General features: G+C 40.1%; 1 protein-coding gene across 5 annotated transcripts in view; it reads right to left on the bottom strand.

Annotated features, from left to right (window-relative positions):
• The window catches only part of ccdc24 (coiled-coil domain containing 24), a 106,091-nt gene that overhangs the window by 74,271 nt on the left and 9,095 nt on the right, over positions 1–22,725 (bottom strand). For 4 of the 5 annotated variants that reach the window (XM_067990107.1, XM_067990109.1, XM_067990108.1 and 1 more), the window contains one exon: positions 11,096–11,268. In XM_067990107.1, the coding sequence (XP_067846208.1) occupies positions 11,096–11,268 (173 nt within the window). Of the gene's footprint in view, positions 1–11,095; positions 11,269–18,856; positions 18,992–22,725 lie in introns of all 5 variants that reach the window. The other variant, XM_067990111.1, reaches the window with a different exon arrangement.

The following is a 22,725-nucleotide window of genomic DNA, read 5'->3' as shown; positions in this document are numbered from 1 at the left end:
GTAGACTGTTCTGTTGTATGCCTGTCGATGCTGAACTAAGACACCTGAAGTGAGATTTGTGTATATGAGGAACCTTGATGCTAAATAATCAATTCTTTAAACAAATCCATTCACTAGTGTGGTTAACCGTACTTGAGCCTAAGGCATGAATCCCCTCTCCCTTTACCAGAGATAGTGGTCAGTAGGAAGGTATTTAAGGTAGAGGTTCTTGAGGTCCCAACCCTATTCGTAACAATGCAGCACAACTCTGAGACAAATCTGTGACTAAAACTGGATTTTTGGCGGTGCTGAGTTATTAACTTGTATTCTTTATTGCTAAATGCGAGAAGCCAGTGAAGTGAGAGAGGCCAAAGGAGAATAAAGTTTAGCCACAGTGGGATTGATTGGGACATAAGTATTCAAATTTTCATTGATATATTTTGAAAAACATTTACTTTATTTTAGCTATTCAATACTGGGAGTTATTTAAATTTGTTCCTTATCTGTGAGCTAGCTTGAGGCACAAATAGGGAATTAATTGGTTATGAAGGAGGTATGATGAGCTGTTTATGATTTGGTAGGTTTTTTTCCCCTGTGGCAGTTGCGTTATTGTGCAGCTCAAGACAGTGTAAATTTGAATAACAAAGAGCTCAATTTTGAGCTATGAGAAGCCATTGGAGTGTCAAAGGCCAGAGGAGTGTGGTGCTTAGCCTCAGTGGGAGTTCAGCATTGAGGTGCTAATGGACAGGAGTCATTAATAATTATGGGAAGTAAATTTTTAAAAATTAATTCTTGGGATGTGGGCATCACTGACAAAGCCAGCATTTATTTACCACCCATAGTTGCCCTTGAGAATGTGGGCTTTCTTCTTAAACTGCTACTATCTACGTGGTGCAGATGCTCTCACAATGCTGTTGGGTAGGGAGTTCCAAGATTTTGACTAGCACCGATGAAGCAACGATGAAGGAACAGGATGATGACTGTTGGGGGAATTTGGAGGTAATGGCTATTCCATGCACTTGCTACCCTTGTTCTCCTAGCTAGTGGAGGTCTCAGGTTTGGAAGGTGTTGGCAAGTTGAATTAGTTTTTACAAATGATAATGGAAGTGAGAAAATGGAAGTACTATTCGAAGATATGAAACAAGTGATAGATGCAACTATAGAAAATGAATCAGCTCTCAAAAATAACTTAACTCAAGGTGGTAAGTCACTGGGCCCTCATAACATGCACCCTAGGTTGTTGAAATAGAGAGAAGATATAAAAGGCTCTGGCCACAAGTTTTCAACTATGCAAATTGCACCACAGGGCTAGAGAGTAGCTGATATAACACTTCTGTTTAAAACTGGAGAGAGGATAAACTGGGTAACTATTGACCAATTAGTTCAACATCAGTTGTGGGGAAATAAAATTAGCAAGCATTTAGAAATGCATAGATTAATCAAGGACAGCCAGCACAGCTGTGTTAAAAGCAAGTCATGTTTGACAAATTTCAGAAATTTTGAAGAAATGACTGTTGAACAGATAAATGGAACGTAGTAGATGTAGTGAGTATGGATTTTCTGAAGGTATTTCATGAATGTGTCTCACTAGGGATTTGTTGAAAAATTCAGGCATATGATGGAAGAGGAAAAATAGCAGCATGGATTAAACATTAGAGAGAGTTGGAGTAAATGGGTATTCCATTGGACTGGGGGATGGTTGGAAGTGGTGTACCCAAGGTTGCCAACCCTCTCGGATTATCCATGAGTCTCCCAAAATAGGGCATGAAGCTCCCGGGCACTGCAGCTAGCAACCCGGGAAACTTTGTGCTTTAAATTTAAATCTCCAGGAGTACCTCCAACCAGAGTTGGCAGCTCCAGGTCTACCCAGGGGAATTGTAGGTTTACCCAGGGGAATTGTAGGTTTACCCTGGGTTCAGTGCCGAGTCCCCTTTTGTTTTTAGTGTGCCTATAGATGATTTGGACTTGGAGAAGGCGAAGAGGAAATTTTAAAAAGGTTTTTTAAAATTATGAAGTGGTTTTCTTAAAGTGAATAGGAAAGACTATTTCCTTTGATTGGGAAGTTGATGACAAGGGGTCATCCATTTAGAATTATCACTGAGTGAATTTTTTTTATACAAAAGGTTTGTTGGAGCATGTAACACTTTGCCACAGGGTTGAGGCATAGATTATTGCTGCTTTTAAGCAAAGAAATGCATAAATATTTGAAGCAGAAGTAGATACAAGGCTACAGGGAGAGCAGGATTAAGTTCTGGATTGCTCCAACAAAGAGCCAGCACAGACACAGATAGGCTGAACAGTCACCACCTGTGCTGCAAACCTGTATGGTTCTAAACAACATGGAGGAATAATGACCCACAATCACGTGTTATTTCTCAAAAGCCAGACTTTCTGGCTGTAGTAGTTGTCACAAGGTGAATTGTTAGGAAAAGTACAATAGGAAGCCTAAGGTTTTAGTGGAATTAATTGATTGCAGATTTCACATAGTCATTGTTCATCCTTCAATATCAAAGCAGACAGCCAGAATATCATCTCATTTTTTTGTAGTGAGTTATTTGATGACTGATGAGACCTATTTTTACTCGGAATGAGCATCCACAGATTGAATAGTAGATCCTGGACACACCAGGTTGGGAATCTTGATTTTTCAACTGAAACTTCCTCAGCTGGCGTTTACATTCAACATCAGCAATGTGATGGGCTCATAGTAGGAGGTGCTTTCATGGATGGTTTTTCACTATGCTTTCTTATCTTGAGCAAATTGTTCCCACTTATGGATGTCGATTTTGCACTGTTTCAGAATCACTTTTAAGCAGTCCATATATCTCTTTTGCCATCCACCACAAAATTGCTTCCCAGTTGTCAATGCGCTCAAAAAAATGTACGGGATTCATTTATCAGACATTTGCACCACTTGACCTGACCATTGTAACCACGCCTTCACGATCAGAGCACCTATACTTGGCATATCAGCCTTTTTAAGAACTTCGGTGTCAGTGCTCTCGTTATGCTATCTGATCTTCATTAGTCATCTCAGGTAGCTTAAGTGAAAGTGATTCAGTTTCTTCATGTCACATGCATATGTTGTCCAAGTTGCACAGGCATAAAGCAGGGTCGAGAGAATGGCAGCCCTATATACTTTGAGCTTGTCTGCAGGCTGATGCCTCTCATGTCCCAGAGGCGCTCACAAAGTTTGCCAAAAGCTAAGCTGGTTTTGGTGATTCTGCAAGATGCTTCTGTATTGATATGGACTTCTCTAGATAGGCTGCTACCCAGGTAGGTGTATCTGTCCACAGCCTAAAGTGTGTGATCACAGATTGTGATGATAGAGTGTAATCCTTGCCTGGGGCTGGTTGGAAGAGTACCACCATCTTTTTTTTTAAGGCTGATAATCATGCCAAATTACAGGCAAGCTGTTACAATGTGGTTCATGATTGTTTGCATATCATCCTGGGAGTGGACCACAAGAGCACAGTCATCAGCAAATAGGAATAAGTTCTTCCAGCACCTTTGTTTTCGCTTGTAGTCTTCTAAGGTTGAAGAACTAACTGCCCATCAGTCCTGAATCTGATAGTGACTCCTAGAGTCTACTGAAAGCCACGAGAAGCATAGGAGCAAACAAAATGCTGAAGAGTGATGGTACAAGGATGCATCCTTCTTTGACACCACTTGTAACTGGGGAGGTGATGGAATATATAGCTAATCTTTGAATTTTGGCATATATTTACTAAAAAGGATATCGAAGCACCAGAGAAAGTGAAAAAAAGATTTACAAGTATGATACCAGAACTGAGAGGGTATAACTATCAGCAAAGACTGAACAGGTAGGGTTCATTTCTCCAGAAAAAAGACTGGGCGGTGACCTGATCGAGATCTTAAATTTATGAAGGGGTTCGATATGGTAGACGTAGAGATGTTTCCACTTATGGGCATAAATATAAGATAGTCACTAATAAATCGATATGGTAGACGTAGAGATGTTTCCACTTATGGGCATAAATATAAGATAGTCACTAATAAATCAATAAGGAATTCAGGAGAAACTTCTTTAGAGTGGTGAGAATGTAGAACACACTACCACATTGGAGTGGTTGAGGCATAGATGCATTTAAGAGGAAGCTGGACAAGTACATAAGGGAGAAAGGAATAGAAGGAAATGTTGATAGGGTGAGATGAAGTAAATAGAATGGGAGGAGGCTTGTGTGGAGCATAAACACTGGCGTTGACCAGTTGGGCCAAATGGCCTGTTTCTGTGCTGTAAATTCTATGTAATTGCCCTCATCTTCTATCACTCAAGCCATCATGGAATTGTTTGACCATTTCAATTAATTTGTCTAGACACCCAAACTTGGATAGGACTTTGCAGAGACCTTTTCTACCGCCTGTGTCGAATGCCATTGTCAAGTTAACAAAGACACAGTGAAGGTCTACACTTCTTTTTGGCTGCAAAGAACATATCAGTTGTCCCTCTTCCCTTGCTGAACTCACTGGCTGGTAGGAATTTTTCAGCAATGTGTTTAAAAAACGATTGAGCATCACTCTTGCCAGGATCTTTCCCGCAATGACAAGTAAAGTGATTCTGCAGTGATTAACACAGATATCACCAATTTATGGCAAGTATCATGTGCCAATATCAAAGATTAGTTATATATTTAATACTGATGAGAAATGCAACCTTTTGGATCCCTTTCAACTTCAAAGGGATCTGAATTTTAATTTCTGTGAGTAGCCTGCTTACTTGAGAGTGTGTTTCTTAAGGAGTGGGTTTGGGTAGTTTGCCTGACCTGTCAGTCAGTGGAAAAGTTCTGTCTAAGGTTATGCCACCCAGCAGAGAAGCTAGGCCAGTTTCAAACTGGGGCAATTTTCACAATATAAACTATGAATTTCTGTGTATCAAAGTGTATGACTCACTTTTATACTGGATGTATTAAGTATTTTAACATATCTATTTCATGAGGTTAAATATCATTTTTATTAATTCTTCAGCAAGCTGTCTTCACCTCCAATCTCTTGTTAGTGTTTCAGACCTACATGCTAATCAGAAAATCAAATGAAATTAAAGGATTTCAGCAGCCCAAGGCTCAAGACTGAAGTAGCTGTTTATTTTTCTTTAATCAGATCCCAAGGCAAGATCACTCAGCTGGGTAAAAATCCGGAGGAAGCCGAGAAACCTAAACAGTAGAGACGAGACTGCTTCCCAAGACCAGCTGAAAATGAATCTGTTTTCTTTTTGATTTATTTTGTTTACTGCTGCTTTGCAATGCAAAAATTCTACAGTTCCACCTACAAAAATAAATTGATTTGCATGTTTTTTCCCCATCTGATAGGATAGAGCTAATTATTAAGATTGCCACTTTAAGCAATTTAGCGACAGCCTTCTGGTTTGGAGACAGTCACAAGTTCCAGGGCAGACTGCTGTTACAATTCAAGTTCCTCCCTCAACACTTGTCTTGTGATCACAGCAAAAAGGCAATTTCCATAAGCAAAGAGTTTCCTATGAACTGAAAGCTGTGCCCTTAGACCTGACACACACAATCACATTCATATCTCTTAGTGAATATTGTTCAATGGCACTTATATCTCTCAAAGGTGGAAAATACCACACCGATAGACCAATCTCCTTGGCCTGATTATTCCAAGTTAATTACTACACAAAAGCAAAATAATACTGTAATTTTGTTTTTAAATTGCTATCAGTCCACTGTAGTTAATATATATTTTTACAACATATTTAAGAGTGTTTACTAAGCAAACAAAACTAGATGAAACAAATAGATTTTATCTTTTAGTATGTCTTCCCGCTAGAATGCTGAAGTGGATAATGCAACCTATTTCATCCATGAAGTTCAGATCTCTTGCCAGAACCAAAGCTGAGGAACCAAAGCCGTAATTAATCACACAGGTTATCTTTCATGTTAGCACAGTTTCCTTCCCATTAAGGGGAAGCAACAGCGACAATAGCAGAAGTCCTTAATGATTCAATACTTAACAATAATTTCACATCTTGTGAGGTGAGGTGTTAACGTTTAAATTGCTCACTGCATCTTCATGCATTTCTTTTAATAGCTCAACATTTCAAATAAGCTGTTCTAACCACCAAAAACAGGTTGAAATCCTAATGTGCCATGGCACTTGGAGTTTGTTCATTTCCATTCGGCCCATTTTCCCAGCATGGGCTCGATGGGGCGAATGGCCTCCTTCTGTGCTGTAACCATTCTATGATTGCTTCGTCTGGAGTTTTCCAAAAAATCCAGAGAAGTGTAAACGCAGAGCAAGTCCTACAAGTCCATGGTAATTATCTGAGTTGGGGATGGATCACATGACAGCAGCACTTCTTAATGGAATTTTTTTCTCCTTTTTACACACAAAGCAGCCTGGCAGCTATGCAAGAGAGGTAGCACAGGGTATGTGATTTTGTGTCTCATGATTCTTCTCTATGCAAGTCCCTGATCTTAGAGCATCCCATTAAGGGGAAGCAACAGTGACAATAGCAGAAGTCCTTAATGATTCAATTTTCTTATGAATAAAGGCTATCTTTTGTTGGGAAAAGCCAGAAGTTAATTAGTATTGATTCCAACACATCTTTGCAACCATCTTTCACAATACATAAGCGTTGGGTATTTGCAACTTTAATTATGAATCACAATCTTAACCCTCTTGAAATGAGTAACTTCATTTTAGCCTCACTTTTTAAAAATAATCTTGCTTATGCAAACATTCAAAAAACTGTATAAACTATCAGTTTAGGAGTAAAATTATGTATAAATGCAAGCCCTGACATTGCAATGCTGATAACTTTGGGGTTGTTCCTGCCTGTAGCGTGGGTGTACCCACACTTGCAACAGAGACAGCTGGCCTTACTCATCCTGTTAATTGTAAAAGGTGCCCTGCGCCCAGAAAACAGGTGCTGGGAGCAAGCCTAGCATTCAAGAATAGTGTATGACCAGTTGTAAAGAAATTTGACCAATGTGCACAAATGGAGACCTCCGCATCAAAATAATCTAATACAGGCAACAAAATACAATTAAATAACTATGCTTCCACCAAAACATCCACAACTTTTCAACGTACTTTCAGACTGGAAAGAGAATTAAAAATTCAACTACAGCAAGCCACACCTACCATCTTACTAACTCAATCATTTTAGATGGGCACAGGCAGAGCCAGGGCAAAAGCCAGCCCAAATGATGTAAATTTCTGTGTGGCATTTCACAAAAAAGGCTACACCAGGCCTTTGGCCCATGTTTTTTTAACGTAGAATGTACAGTACAGAAACAGGCCATTCGGCCCAACAGGTCCATGCTGGTGTTTATGCTCCACATTAGTTTCCTCCCTCCCTGCTTCATCTCACCCTATCAGCATATCCTTTCTGACGTGAATTGTGGCCTGTGTGCATCCGAAATCCACCACCCCCAACCCCCAATGCCACTAACGTGCATCACAATATCTGGGCTATAGAGCACTTCTCAGGATAGAATATTTTCTGCATCTCTGGGGTCAGGGATGATGATGCAATAGTCCTCAGGTAAAAAGTAGATATGAGGTAATTAATAAACATTCTGCAGCTTTGTTTGATTATCTTTGGGGACCAGGGAGTATCTTACAGGACATTCACTAAGCAAAATAAATAGGTATAGTACAGTCTATAATAAAGTAAATTGTACATGGTCTATGGAAGGAGTAGGCTAGATAGATTCAAAGGGCTTTTCTTCATAGCACAATGCGACAGGACACTGCAGAAATCCCTTAATTCACCACATATGTTTTACAAATCAAACCCCTACACAATGAAGGGAGCAGAATTTACAAACCAAATGACAAAATGTGCCAGGGTTCTCAATTCTGATTGCTATCCAGTGAACTGTAGGAGAAATGCCATAAGAATTGCCTTAAATGTGTCCTCAAAACGGAGTCAATAGTTAGACTGAACCATTTTAAAAAGCATTGGTGACAAAAGCAAATAAAAGAGGTTGTTAACACTGTCCTGACCAATAAAAAGTTTTATTTTTAAATATTTTCCTCCCAGATATAGCTGAAGTCATGTCAACACTGTAGGCAGGATATTAGGCCTGTGTTTTCAAATATATGGCAGTAGGGGGAGAGGAGGGAAAAGTTTTTCTTAAACTTTTAACAGGTTTACAATTTGATGTTGAGTCCAACTCAACATTGGAATTCTGTGCACTCCTGTATATTAATAGCACAATGCTTTAATTTGCTAATGACTTACTTGAATTGAAAAATATTTGTGACAGTAGGAGTAAGTATTGCCCCATCAGCCTGTGAGAAGAATCCTGGCCATGGGAGTTCACTCTCCCAGCTGGTTCACCACTTTTTAAAAAAATAAACAGAAAACCCCACTTTTTTGGAGAGGGGAAGAGGTTTCCTCCACTCACTTTGCACAAGGAAAATCATAAACCTGTTCATAAAGAACTTGTTTACAATTTCATTCAAGTGGCACAGAGGACATCTTCCCCAAATATGACTAAGTTACTGCATCTTAAAGTCTAAGATGCAAGGATTTAAAAACACCAAACAGAAATGTTGTTGTAGGACACATTTAGTCTTAAGACTCACAGCAATTCTTATTACTAATCTCTACACATCCCAGGCTGACTACACTAGTCCTTATAGAGTCAAAGGTCTTGGAATGGATCATCCCTTTCTGTTTATGTGCTTTGTGTTTGGTTAACAGCCTGTGTCAAGATCCAGGCTGGACCCTCCCATCAGTCTCCTCCTCTCAAATAGCTAAAATAGAAGTGTAGGTGTATATATATATATATATATATATATATATATATATAAAAACACACACACATGAATGTGAATTATAAGCAAAATTCACTAATCCTGTAATGTGAGACTTCCCTATTGATAGATTAAAAACTAACTTTAGTTAACCCTCTCTAATCTGACTATAAAAGCAACATCCTTCTTAAATGTTTAGCTCTCCTCAGTAATTGAACAAATTCCATCACCATTAGCATCAAGGAAGGCCAAAGAATACAGGCAAAATGAAGGAGGACTTTCCACATCTCTTCGCTCAGCTGTTGTTTTCCCTCCCAAATTGTAGATCAAAGACATGGAATAAAGAAAAAATCCTTTAAATCCCAGGACAACCATCAAAGCAATTTCATACTTATTAATCTTCAAGCCTACATGAATAGTTCAGTGCAAGTTTCTTGCTGTTAATTAAAGCTAAAGGATTCAGACTGCATTAATACTCACTCAAAAGAGATATCCTTTCTTCTTGTAAATGATCCAAAATAACTGCTATTTGAGCAATTTGCATCCTGCAGTCCTTCAAGCCAACAATCTACATACTTACTTATACTGATGTTCTATAATTTTGAAAAATAAAAGCCATCAAAGTAACAAGTTCAGTTTCTTTTTTAAAATGTTGTTTTAATGCATTTATTTTCAGTTCCAGTGTTCCTCACACAATACACCAACTGTTAACAGGATTTTGGGTAGATAATCTTCTCCCTGGCATCTCCCAACACCACTTCAACCAGGTGGTGTTCGAGGGCAGTTTAGGGCACATTGGAGAAGAAATGCATCTGCACTTTGGTGCATCAATGAACAACCTACCAGTGCACTTTAGTCTTCCGATTTAACCACGAACTTGGTTTTGATAATAACCTTCCACTTCTATAAGACATATATTTAGTTTATACCTTGCACATTACTTCGTTAAAAACATTCCATTTCTTCTTTGATGGTTTTCTCCTTAATTTCAACAATTCTAATCAACTCTTAAAACCAGATAATATTAATTTAAGACTTACTGCAATTCATGTCCCAATATCAAGTATTTAAACTAGTTCAACATCTTCTAGATTTGCAAATCCTTACATGCATTACATGGATGCATAATTGTACATAGGCTGACATGATTTGCATCAATACATATATAATAGTAATAAAATGGCTAAGATCAGTAAATCTTGTCAGGAGTCTGGTTGGCACAATGGATTAGATACACTGATCTTTCATCTCTAGGACCCAAGTTTGAAGTCACTGTAAATCAACTCTTATCTTTGCTGGATGCAAGGGTCCTAAGTGCAATGTGTTTGATCAGACTTGATGCAGTTCTTCTTAGGCATTAGCTCAAAACACAGAACTGCTCAGCACATTGTCAATGTCACTCAGAGACTTTAAAGGTTGAGTGGGAGGGGTGGGGAGTGGAGAGGAAACTCATTAGTTTTGAGTAGGAGAAATGAAGACTAGGGAGCCAGAGAGAAGCACCTCCACAGCAAGGCACAGGGTCAGTAGTTTCTCCAAGACAACAGCTTAAAGTACAGAATATTTGAATCTTCATGCTCCAGTGCTTGGCTCCTTCTAATTTGTGTAAAACCTTTCTAATTTATCAGTATTATAATAAGAACAAAGTGTAGAACTAGAAAAAGTGATTTGGCCCATCAAGCCTACTCCCTATGATCAGTCTCCTGAGGGTGACATACAACCATGGATTGCACCTCCAAGAAAATTAAGCTGTATGAAATTTCTCCCTGCATCCCAAATATAAAGCAAGACTCCAGATGGTAAAGCAACCCATACTATTCAACATTAACCAACTGCATTCTACTGATGGCACATCCATAGGCCCAACAGATCAGGAATAATTCTATTCTCTATGGCATTTGATCATCTGTCTTTATTCTTACACTCTTCAAATTACATTCTTAGATAGTTATCTTTTCTTATTAATTGTTCCCTCCACTCCTGAAGGCTGTGACACATGCTAGGGTTGAATACATGGTTTTATTAATTTTGACCAAGAATGTTTGTATTTTCTTCCAATTTTGATTGAAACATTTTTTTAAAGTTAGTTCTCACTTAAATTGCTTTCGGCAGAAAGACAGTCACCCAGGCTGATCCAAACTAAACACATTTGGACAATTTCCATGCACCTCAACATTGATGCATTTAGAATTTGAAAGCACCTTTTAGCTAATCTGTGCTGGTCATGCCTCCCTTGTAACAGAGGCTAGTCATTTCTGTCTCTTCCCATATATTACACCACTCTATTTTCAGCAGTGCACCAAACCAGTATCTACACCATTCTTATAGGATTTTACCAAACCCACAGAATACAGAAATCTTGTGAATACTCTACCTGCCCTCCTTATGTGCTTTCTTTTGAATATTTAAAAGTAGAAGCTGAATTTCTTGTCGAAGCAGGTCCTTGATGGCAGGAGCCTCTGGTAGCACTGCGTGTGAGGCTTGCGATTGAGAGAGTGTCAAGCTGGTTGCTCTCATCAATCGCCAGATTTCCAACAAAGTGGCCACCTAAAATTAAGACCAATATTAAAAGCTGTAACTAAATGAAGTTTATTGCAGCAATAAATAAATAAATAAATAAAGAGAATGATGGATAATTAGTTAGCACACAGGCTGGGGCTTATTACAAGTTAGTAACATATTAAGGAGTCACATGACATCATAAATCAGAGTTAAGCTCCAGCAGTTTATTAACATGATCTGATCCATATACTGTGATACACAGCCCAGGCTACATTATTCTATACAATATATAACCCTATTGATTTATTCTATTTTTGGAGTTTGATTTACTGAATAGTGACTTTCAGTAGGTTTCTGTGATCACATGGTTAAAACAAAAGTGCTATTGTATTTCGTTGTAAATTGCAACCTCATCCAAGGATTCAGGTGACAACATGTAAATCAACATGAATAACAATCACCACCTGAATCCAAAATGAGATTAGAGCCTTGAAACTGTTCACATGCCACCAGTTTTTACATATACTGGCAAATCTCCCACAGCTCACAGCAAATCTCCCACAGCTCACAGCAAATCACAGCATCGCTCACAGCAAATCATAAGTCGTTTTATAAGCAAAGGAGCGTGATACCATGTAATATATTATTCTGCTGCTAAGGTAAAGCTGTATTCCTTTAAGAAAACTCGGTCAAGCAGAGCTTAATTGTTGGATCAGAGAGCCATGCAGATTGAATAGTGTTTGTAAGTTTCTGATTGCAGGTCACAAGTACTTAGCATTAAATAAGTGGCTTCCTTTCTCTTCTTTTAAAAAAAAGCATAATTACGGAGATCAATTATGGGTACAGACATTCTGGCTCCTGTGTCAATAAGGTACAGGATCCAGGCATCAGGGAGCCCTGAGACTCAGTTGTAGTATGGCAATGCCGAGAGGGTGATCCTGGGGACTAAGAACATTGGAGAGTGAGGTTTGTGCATCTAGGTGGGATCTGGAACATGAGAGCACTATTAGTTCACATGTGTTTCGAAGGGTCTGGTGGTGGTCGGAGGGGATCATAGGATACAGATGTGCTGTCAAGTTGGTTATGGAGCCTGACAGCACCTAGATGGATGAGGGGTTGCTGAGATTTGGCAGCTGTAGAGCAGCTGCTGGAGTCCAAGAGCATAAGGAAGAGTGGTGTTTGAGTCCCAAAGTACTAGGAAGAGAGTTCCGGAGTCTGGAACATAAGAAATAGGAGCAGGAATAGGCCATACGGCCCCACGAGCCTGCTCCGCCATTCAATAAGATCAAGGCTGATCTTCAACCTCAACTCCACTTTCCCGCCCGATCCCCATATCCCTTGATTCCCTTCGAGTCCAAAAATCTATCAATCTCAGCCTTGAATATACTCTCAACGACTGAGCATCCATTGCCCTCTAGGGTAGAGAATTCCAAAGATTCACAACCCTCTGAGTTAAGAAATTCCTCCTCCATCTCAGTCCTAAATGGCCAACCCCTTATCCTGCCCCTGAGTTCTAGACTCTCCAGCTAGAGGAAACAGCCTCTCAGCATCTACCCTATCAAGCCCTCTAAGGATTTTATACGTTTCAATGAGATCCCCTCCCATTCTTCTAAACTCCAGAAAATATAGGCCCATTTTACTCAATCTCTCATCATAGGACAACCCTCACACCCCAGAAATTAATCTAGTAAACTTTGTTGCACTGCCTCTAAGGCAAGTATATCCTTCCTAGGTAAGACCAAAACTGTACTCAGTACTCCAGGTGTGGTCTCACCAAAGCCCAGTACAATTGTAGCAAGACTTCCTTACTCTTGTACTCCAACCCCCTTGCAATAAAGGCCAACATACTATTTGCCTTCCTAATTGCTTGCTGTACCGGCATGTTAACTTTCTGTGTTTTGTGTAGAAGTACACCCAAATCCCTCTGAACACCAACATTTAATAGTTTCTCACCATTTAAAAAATATTCTGTTTTTCTATTCTTCCTACCAAAGTGAATAATCTCACATTTCCCCATTATACTGCATCTGCCACCTTCTTCCCCACTCACTTAACCTGTCTATATCCCTTTGCAGACTCTTTGTGTCCTCCTCACAGCTTACTTTCCCACCTAGCTTTGTAACGTCAGCAAACTTGGATACATTACACTCGGTCCCTTCATCTAAGTTATTAACATAGATTGTAAATAGCTGAGGCCCAAGCACTAGAAATGATGGTTTGGAGTCTGGTAGTGGTAGAAAATAGTCCATGGAGTGTGGGAACACAAGAGTGTCTGGGACCTGAGAGAAATGGGGATCAAGTGCCTCAGTCTGGGAGGTAGAGCAGTTCCTGGCTGCAGGATTATTGGGGATGGGGCTCCGAGCATGTGGATAAAGGGTCTTTGGATCTACAAATAGGGGGTGGGTAGGGGTGTGGGATGGATAGAGTCGGTAAAGGTTTGTACTCTTGAGGTCCAAATTTCCATTGGCTGCTCTGTTGATGGAGTGTCAGAACCCCTTCCCACTACAGCCCCAGGCTGGAGACCCTATCATATATCCTGGGGACAGGATCAGTTGCATGGTCTGGTTCGGTTGCTAGCACCCTCTCCTATCTAGCCTTGTAAGGTGGAACCGCCCACAGCAGCTCAGGCTGAAGTGCAATTCGGCCCTTAGCAGCCAAACAAAAAAGGAACCATTCTGACTCCGGACAGAAGACAATCAATGCCCTGTGGGATTGATTACCTTAACCTAGATAAGGTTTGGGGCCATTGTAAAGGCCTTGAAGAGACTTACACTGGCATTGTTGAGGCCTTTTAAGGGTGTAAAGGGAAGATTTCCCAGGGCAGACCAAAAACTTCCTGACACACCCCCTTGATGTGGAACACAGGTAGAAGATTGATCTACTGCCCCCCTCCCCCCACTACAAAATGGCTGTCAGCAAAAGATGGAGCTGAGTCCCAATGGAACTGGGTTCTGCCCCAAATTCTGCCTGCAGACAGCTGATCTGCTCACTTTCCAGCCTCTAGCTAGGTCGGAGGTTTGAGCCCTTGGACTCCAGCTACAGGAACAATGTTGGCATTTTAACCCCTGGTTAACATTTATCCCACCACTAAAACAGATCATTGCTATTGTGGGGCCTTGCTATTGACAAATTGGCTGCCACATTTGCCTATACTACAACAGCGAATACATTTCAAAAAGTGCTTCATTGGTTCTGAACACTTTGGGATAGCCAAAGGACATAAAAGGTGCTATATAAATGCAATCTTGTTCTTTCTTAATAGCAGCCGCTCCCTCTCTAAGTGCATCTGCCTCTGAAATCCTCATTCATGCATTTGTCACCTCCAAACTCAACTATTCCAATGCTCTCTTGGCTAGCTTCCTATCCTCCACTTTCTGTAAACTTCAGCTCATTCAAAACTCTGCTGCCTGTGTTCTATGCACACCAAGTCCTACTTGCCCATCATCACTGACATACATTGCCCCCTCCTTATTCACTGTAACCCCTTCCAGCACTACAAACCCCTTACCAAATTCTCCATTCCTCTGAGTCTAGCCTTTTGTGTGTTCCCCCCCCCCACCCCCATCCCTTCACTCTACCTTGGCAGCCGTGCTTTCAGCTGTCTAGGCCCTGTGATTGGAATTCTCTCCCTAAACCCTTCCCTGTTTCCACTTCCCTCTCCTTAATAAGACCAAGCTTTTGGTCACCCCTCCTTCTTTGGATCAGCATCTATTATTTTTGATTATGCCTCTGAAGCACCTTGGGGTGTTTTTCCACGTTAAAGGCAGTATATAGATGCAAGTTGCTAATGATTTTAAATGTTCTATAAACTTTTCAGAAACTCATGAACAACTGCTGATATAGTTTATGTCACATTTTTTTTTAAAGTTTTTGAATTAACCACAACTATAGCATTGCCAGGAATAGAGCTAACCAAGAATCCGTGCACAATCTGCTCACACAAATGTGAATAGTAGTTTGCAAGTCAGAAAAGAACGTCATCTAGTCCAACTCAAACTGGTTGATCTTTTCCATCTAAATTCAGCAATTTTTAAAAAAAAATTACTGTTTGCAAGTTGTGCAAAAAAGTTTTCAAAACTGCATTTCAAACTGAAAGGGTCTTTGTTTGTCTTTCATACATAGTGAGGAAACAACAGGCAGTTACACAGCTTTATACGTGCATGCTTGCTGTTGGTTTTAGCGTGGTACCCTAGATATGATTCCATGTCAACTACCAGAGATGCTGCTGTGGATAATCAGTCAGAAAACAAATTGATAATACACATTTAAGTAGCAAACTTGAGGTCATCAGTATCAAATCAGTTTATTTTTGTACAGATCACTTGATTGCATCTGTTCTATTTTACAATAATAGATACCAAGTCCAAAGTTCCAATCAGCGTGCTCTAGTGGTGGAATTGCTACAGAGCAGCCCTTAAGTGCGCCTATGTGCAAAGACTCAGACCCTGTCCCAAATCTGGAGACAAGGTCATCAGCATACTTAGGGTCCTTGCCTGCAAGGGTTACATACGATCATACGAATTAAGAGCAGGAGTCGGCCATTCGGCCCCTTGAGCCTGCTCTGCCATTTGATAAGATCATGGCTGATCTGATCATCACCTCAACCCTACTTTCCTGTCTACCTACTATAACCTTTGACTCCCTTGTTAATCAGGAATCTATCTAACTCAGCCTTAAAAATATTCAATGACCCTGCCTCCACCGGTCTCTGGGGAAGGGAGTTCCACAGACCCACGACCCTTGGGAGAAATAATCTCATCTTTGTCTTAAATGGGAGACCCCTTATTTTTAAAGTGTGTCCCCTAGTTCTAGTCTCTCCCACAAGGGGAAACATCCTCTCAGCATCTACCCCTTTAAGTCCCCTTAGGATCTTATAGGGTGCATCAGCAGTGCCTGCCCCGACAGAGTTCCAGAAAATTTTAGTGGTGCCTTGCTACTCTCCACAAGGTAGAATCTTGGGGGAACCGGTTTCTGCCCCATTTTCCAGCCCTCCTCCAACAGTTGCACTGGAGATGTGGCCAGGCTCAGGACAGATTTTGGGCTATACTCTACCTTAGACCTTTGTTAAATATTCATTTAAAAGTATCAGTGTAATTGCTATTTTGAGTTTGTCCCCTAACTGAATAGTCCCCTAAATCAATAGTCTTTGGTCCCGATATTTACGGGGAGGCTGCGGGTGAGGCTGAAAACAGCCGAAGAACCTGGGAATGCAGAGGTAGATCGGCAGGACCTCAATCATTTTCTGGATCCGTTTCTCGCCCGGCAGCCGACCAAATTGACATCCTGACTGGTGGCCGGGAGGGAAAACCAGCAGCAGGAGGCTGAAGCTGGGGATCCTTGAGGATGGTCCCCAGCAATCGGGAGGGGAGAAGGTCGGCCATTGTGGTAGGTGTCTAAGCTCCTCCATGTGTGGACCAGACAAAGAACTCAGCAAATTGATCTAGATACATTTCTGGAGACAAAGGGCAGGTCGTAATCTGTTTCTTGTGAGAAAACTCCACCTGGCCTAAGGAATGCAATGGTTCTGGCTTTTTTTTTTATAAAGAAGGTCAAACAACTCATTGTAAAAAGAAAAATCTACAATATATATCAAAGAGTAAAATGCAATTTTAGAGGTGAACTTCAGGAACGTCTGGGACCAATTAGACTCAGTAAATTACAATACAATGAAAATACTTTAAGAGTGTTATGTCTTAAATCACAAAACCAAACTTTTGGGGAGAGGGGAATAGTCCCTCCCTCCCCTCTTTAAAAAAAATTGCTTTTGTGAAAATTACATTGATCTCATACAAACTCCTTCATTCATTAACTCCAATTGGCTGCCGTTTACATGCTTAATGGGGACATATTTGCAAACATCTACTGATGTAGTCACAGCATGTTTGTAAATACATCTTCGGTCCTCCCAAATTAAATACAAGACAACAGGTACTTTGTTTAAGATTTAAACTAATAAAATACATTTGGAGGACTTCTGGGACTTGAGTTCAAATCCAACCCAGACAAAAATAACCAAGTTAAAAAAGATCCAAATAGTAAAAAGTTGGACCAACTTCAAGTAAAATTCCAGAAAGAGAAATCCAGTAGGGTGGCCAACAGGCAAGGAAAGACAGTTGAGTCCATTATAAAAAAAACCTTGCATTCATCCCAGGGATGCTTACTCAACCTTTACAAATCATCACAGCATTCCTGATACATTAAGAGAACAGTTCCATGCTCTGAAAGACAATGAAATTTTCACTGTCAACCAGATGGGAACTGTTTGTAACATAGAGCTCATGGCAAAAATATGTTTTTTATAAAAAGATATTTCATACCCTTTGCATTTTATGCTCAGATTTAAATTCACCACATTTTTGTAGCTGTTATATTCTCTATTTAAAATAGGAACATAGGAACAGAAGGAGGCCATTTAGCCCCTCAAACTTGTTCCCCCATTCAATTAGATCACAGCTTATCTGTACCTCAACTCCATTTACCCACCACTGTTACATATCCCTCGATACCCTCACCAAACTAAAATCCAAAGATCTCAGTCTTGAATGTATTCCTCTTTTTATTTACCATTTTCTTTTTTTTAAATACACTGGTCTGGTGTATAACTTTTCTATTTAACACAAACAACTTGAATTTAGAAAAACATCCCAAAGATGTAATCAGACAAAAATGGATGTCAAGCAAATAAAAAAAGGCGATATTAGGGGGGTGTGACCAAAAACTGGGTCAAAAAGGTGGGTTTTAAGGGGGATTTTAAAGGATGAGAGGGAGATGGAAAAGCAGAGAAGTTTAAGGATGGAATTCCACAGTATGGGACCTAACCGGCTGAATCTGCGGTTGCCAATGGTGGGGTAAAGGAAGGAAAGATGCACAAGAGGCCTGAGTCAAAGAAACAGAGTTCTGGGGACGTTGTACAGTTGGAGGCAGTTACAGAGCTAGGGAGAGGAAATGGTATGAAGGGACTTAAACAAACAGAGGGCAAGAACTTTAAATTGGAGGCATTGGGAGCCAATATAGGTCAGCGAGGAAAGGAGCGACTGGTGAGCGGGACTTGGTGTGGGATAGGATGAGGGTAGCAGAGTTATGGATCAGCTAAAGTCTGCCCAATATTTAACTGGACAAAATTGCAGCTCATCCAACGCTGAATGTCAGACAGTGGAGGAGTCAAGAAGTAAAACTATGTGTTATCAGCGTACATGTTGAAGCTGACGTGTCTTTGGATGATGTCACCAAGGGGCAGCATGTAGATGAGTAGAGGAGGAGGCCAAGGATACATACTTGGGGAACCCCAGAGGTAAAGGTGTGTGGACGGGATGAGAAGCAATTGCTAGAGATGCTCTGGCCATGATTGGATAGATAAGAGTTAATGTAGGAGTAATGGGGTTAGAGTTTGACTTTGTACGATAGTGTTAAACAGGTGATAGTGAATCGGCAGCCAGTTTTACATCTGTCCCAATTTTTATTTCCATTTTCAGGAGAGATGTAAAAAACAGACCGCCAATTCACTATCACACAAAGTTAAAATCTACCCAACGGTGCTGTTTAAGTCACATGATATACGAAGTGTATCAAAGGCAGTAAGACAAAGCAGAAGGAAAGTTCAAGTGTTTTATTAACAGTAAAGCAGTGTTCCTACCTGGAAACACATCCCATTATGCACGGTTGTATAGTCTATGTACACAGACGTACTCACAGTCCAATGATAAATTGGTAGCGAAGTCAGCAATAATTTCCTTGCCAGCTGGTACCTACAATTCTGTCAGATGACAATCTGCAGAGATGTGGACTTACTTTATTAAACATTTCAGAAACTACTTACGTGGAATCACTTAATAATTACTAGTGTTGCAATTATTTTGCTAAGTGGAATAAATAGTATAAATACAACTAATGGAAAAATAATCGTGAGCTGTCTGCATTCCAAACTGCAATTTGAACATCAATCCCATAGCTCACCAGTGCTGCTTGATCAATGTGAGCTTTGTGTTACTGCTTTAACTTGTGTCAAAAAGAAATTCTCCATGAGCTGTTTCAAATGAAATATTGGGGGGTCGTGTGGGGAGAGGAGGGATGAATCCTGACTGTGTGAAAGGCAATACAGATTGTTAATCCAGCCAAACAGCATTCTGTTTAAGGTCTACATGCACAAAACTGTTTAACCTTCTGCTATTTTTCCACAGTGGCCTCTCTCTATATTACAGTCCACATTTCAAGAAATATAAATAAATAGTGAGGAGTAATAGACTTCTTTCAAATATGTTCTCTTCTTTGGTGGTCTTGTGTGTCATGTCCTGCTCCCAGATCTCAGCCAATGCTGGTACCTATCAAAAGGTATAAATCTCTGGCACAGAGATCATGCTCCCTCCTTCCAGGAAGTACCTGACCCAAAGCTACTGCCTCCACACAGTGATGTGTCCAGAAACAGGAGCTAAGCAGGTCCAATTATCACAAACTCTTGAATTTTAATACAACAAAGCTCTGCTATAGTTGCAGAACTGAGGATAGGCTTTATCTGTGATTTGTTTTTATACTGGCTACATTTGAAAAAAACATGTGCTCATCTAGGTGAGGAGTCTTTGTGCTGTAAACAGAACACTTTCCATTTGAGGCACACAGTGTCAGCAGCAAGCGCTCTTATGTCAGGTATAGCACAAGCACATGCAAAGTTAAGCTCCTACACTGCCCCAGTGATAAATCTCAGCTGCAACTTCAAATGAGTTTCTCTGCTGTGGTTTAGGTAGAACAAATTTATAAATAACTGTCAAAAGAAGCCATGCCATTAGTTGTTTGTTACTGGAGTTTCCATTTCTAAATAGAATTCCTTAAAAATTATTAATTTTCCCTAATTCGACATTCCCTGCTTCAGTTCCCTCTACACCACATGCCGTTTTACAGGTGCTGAAAGTGAATAACTACCTCTGCTACTGCTATTCTATAACCAGCACTAGGAGATGTACCTAAACACCTGTGCCCATGTGTGTTCGTTTGCACAGTTGGGGGGTGTAGAGGGGCATCAAGCTACCATCAGCCTTCAGTTAGAAAATTCAGTTCATGATTGAGATCAGGAACATGATGTGGGGAAAGGTGGGACTACTAACTCAAGTCCAAACCGCCTTACTGTATTGGTCAATCATTATGGTCAGCAGCAGGGAGGCTCATAAAGCAATGTAGAATAATTAGCTCTGCAAATTTTCCTCCCTTGGATGACATGCCTGACTTTCCCCCTCCTCTCTGGTGGCACAGCAAAGTCTGTGAACTTGTCAAACAGGGGATCATGGACATAAAATCACATCCAACAACACCACAGCATTCTAATGCTCTTAATTGAACTTCAATCCATCAGTCTAGATGCATTTCTAGAATCAATTATATAAAGTCATCAAATTTCCATGGGGGCCTCTCTCACAAAGTTTCACATCTGTATGTGTTCTGTGACTGAACAGTGTGAAAATCTCATACATTTCTTCAAAGGCTTCAACCAACCCTCTGTACAAAAGCTATACAGTGAACAAGAGCAGACTTCAAACATATTTTAAACAGCTCAAACTCCAAGCTATACTAAGAGTTTATTCAGTAAGCCCAACTAGACTCTTGAAAGGTTTGATTGTGCTTTTCAAAAAGGAAATGGAGTTATTGGCTCTGTTCTCTTCTTCAAGATTTCATTACTGTACAATTAAATCACAAATTCCAACTTATCAAGTTGCGGATCATACTTACACAGTCACCTTCTCTCCACCCCAGAGCAATTTTCCCTTCATAAATAACTCATACATGTTCCATATGGTTTTCATTACTGGTTTTATTCCATTATGTGCATCACATTTTTCATTTACTGCTTTGTAACAAATCCTCGGTAAAACCATTGTCTCAGTCTAGATTATTGTCAAATTTTCAGAGCTAAAGACCAACTGGTAAAGTAACTGTAAGAGACAGGGAACCTAAGTATTTTTCAAAAATGGCCCAACGGGTATCTTTTTCATAGATCTACTCACCATATCCTTAATCTATTCTCTAACCAGAAATGCATCATTGTTTCTTGAACCCATTTATACTGTTGTCATCAGTGACTTTCCCAGTAACTTATTCTATATCTAGATGGACAAGTGTCAGATGCAATTTAAGGTGAAAAAAATCAAGAAATGGGAGTATACGCTTAATGAAAAAACTGAAGGTGTCGATGAACAGACACCTAAGGATTTAAATACATGAAAGTGAGACTGCAGGTAGATAAAACCATAAAAAGACCAGTAGATTTGTTGGTTTTATAAATAGGGGCATAGAGTAAGAGGTAATAACGAATTTATACTAAACATTCTTTAGTCCACAGTTAGATTACAGTATGTAATTTTAGAAAGGGCATTAAAGCCGTAGAGAGCATAGTGTGGGATGATGCCAGAGATGGGAAACTTTACTTATGAGGAGAGGGACGTGAGATACTGGAGGAGCTTTAATAGACATCTTTATTAAAATGCTTCATAATTTTAAAGTAAATAGGGAAAGACTATGTCCTCTGATTGGGGAGTTAGTGACTAGGGGTCATCAATTTAAAATCACTAAGATAGTGAGGAGAGAGATTAAGAGACATTTCTTTACACAAAGGGTTGTTGGAACATAAAATGCTTTGCTACAGGGAGTGATTGAGGCAGAGAACATTGCCTCTTTTAAGGGAAAATTGGATAAATATTTAGGATAGAGTAAGATACAAGGTTATTGGGAGAACACAAGGCAGTGGGATTAGTTTTGGATTGCACTAGCAAAGAGCCGGCACGGATACAGTGGATTGAATGGCAGCCTTCTGTGCTATTAAAATCAATGGCTCCACGGCCTCCAGGTGAAAAAATTCTCCGTGACTTCAGTTCTTATTCCTAACTTCTTCATTTTTAAACTTGTGTCTCCTGGTATTTGAACCCCTCACCACAGTGAACAATTTGGCTGGATTAACTTTGTGAATTCTCTTTGTAATCTTGAAGAGGCAATGACCTACATGAATTTGTATGCATTACAAAATGTAGAAGAGAGCAGCATAGATTCTCTGATTGGTCAGTTCACAAATCGAACAACAACTTGGATTTATATAGCACCTTTTCTGTAGGAAAACGTCCCATGGTGCTTCACAGCAGCATAATTAGACAAAAAGCTTGGCTAAAGAGGTAGGTTTTAAAGGAGGATCGTAAAGGTGGAGGGGAGGGGGAATTACAGAGTTTAGGGCGGGTAATGCACAATAGACCAGAGTTGGAGGAACACAGAAATCTAAGAGGGTTGTTGGGCTGGAGGAGGAGTGAGGCCATGAAGAGATTTGAAAGCGTGGACGAGAATTTTAAACTGGAGGCATTAGGGAATCAGGAGCCAATGTTGGTCAGTGAATACAGGGGTGATGGACAATTTAGGATAGGGGCAGCAGAGTTTTGGATGAGTTGAGTACTGGGGCTTAGAGGTTAAATTATGAGGACAGGTTGCATAAACTTGGCTTGTATTCACTTGAGTATTGAGGGGTGATCTGATCAA

Source organism: Heptranchias perlo, chromosome 9, assembly GCF_035084215.1.
Source record: "Heptranchias perlo isolate sHepPer1 chromosome 9, sHepPer1.hap1, whole genome shotgun sequence".
NCBI lineage: Eukaryota > Metazoa > Chordata > Chondrichthyes > Hexanchiformes > Hexanchidae > Heptranchias > Heptranchias perlo.
This window is presented reverse-complemented; position numbering and strand designations above follow the sequence as displayed.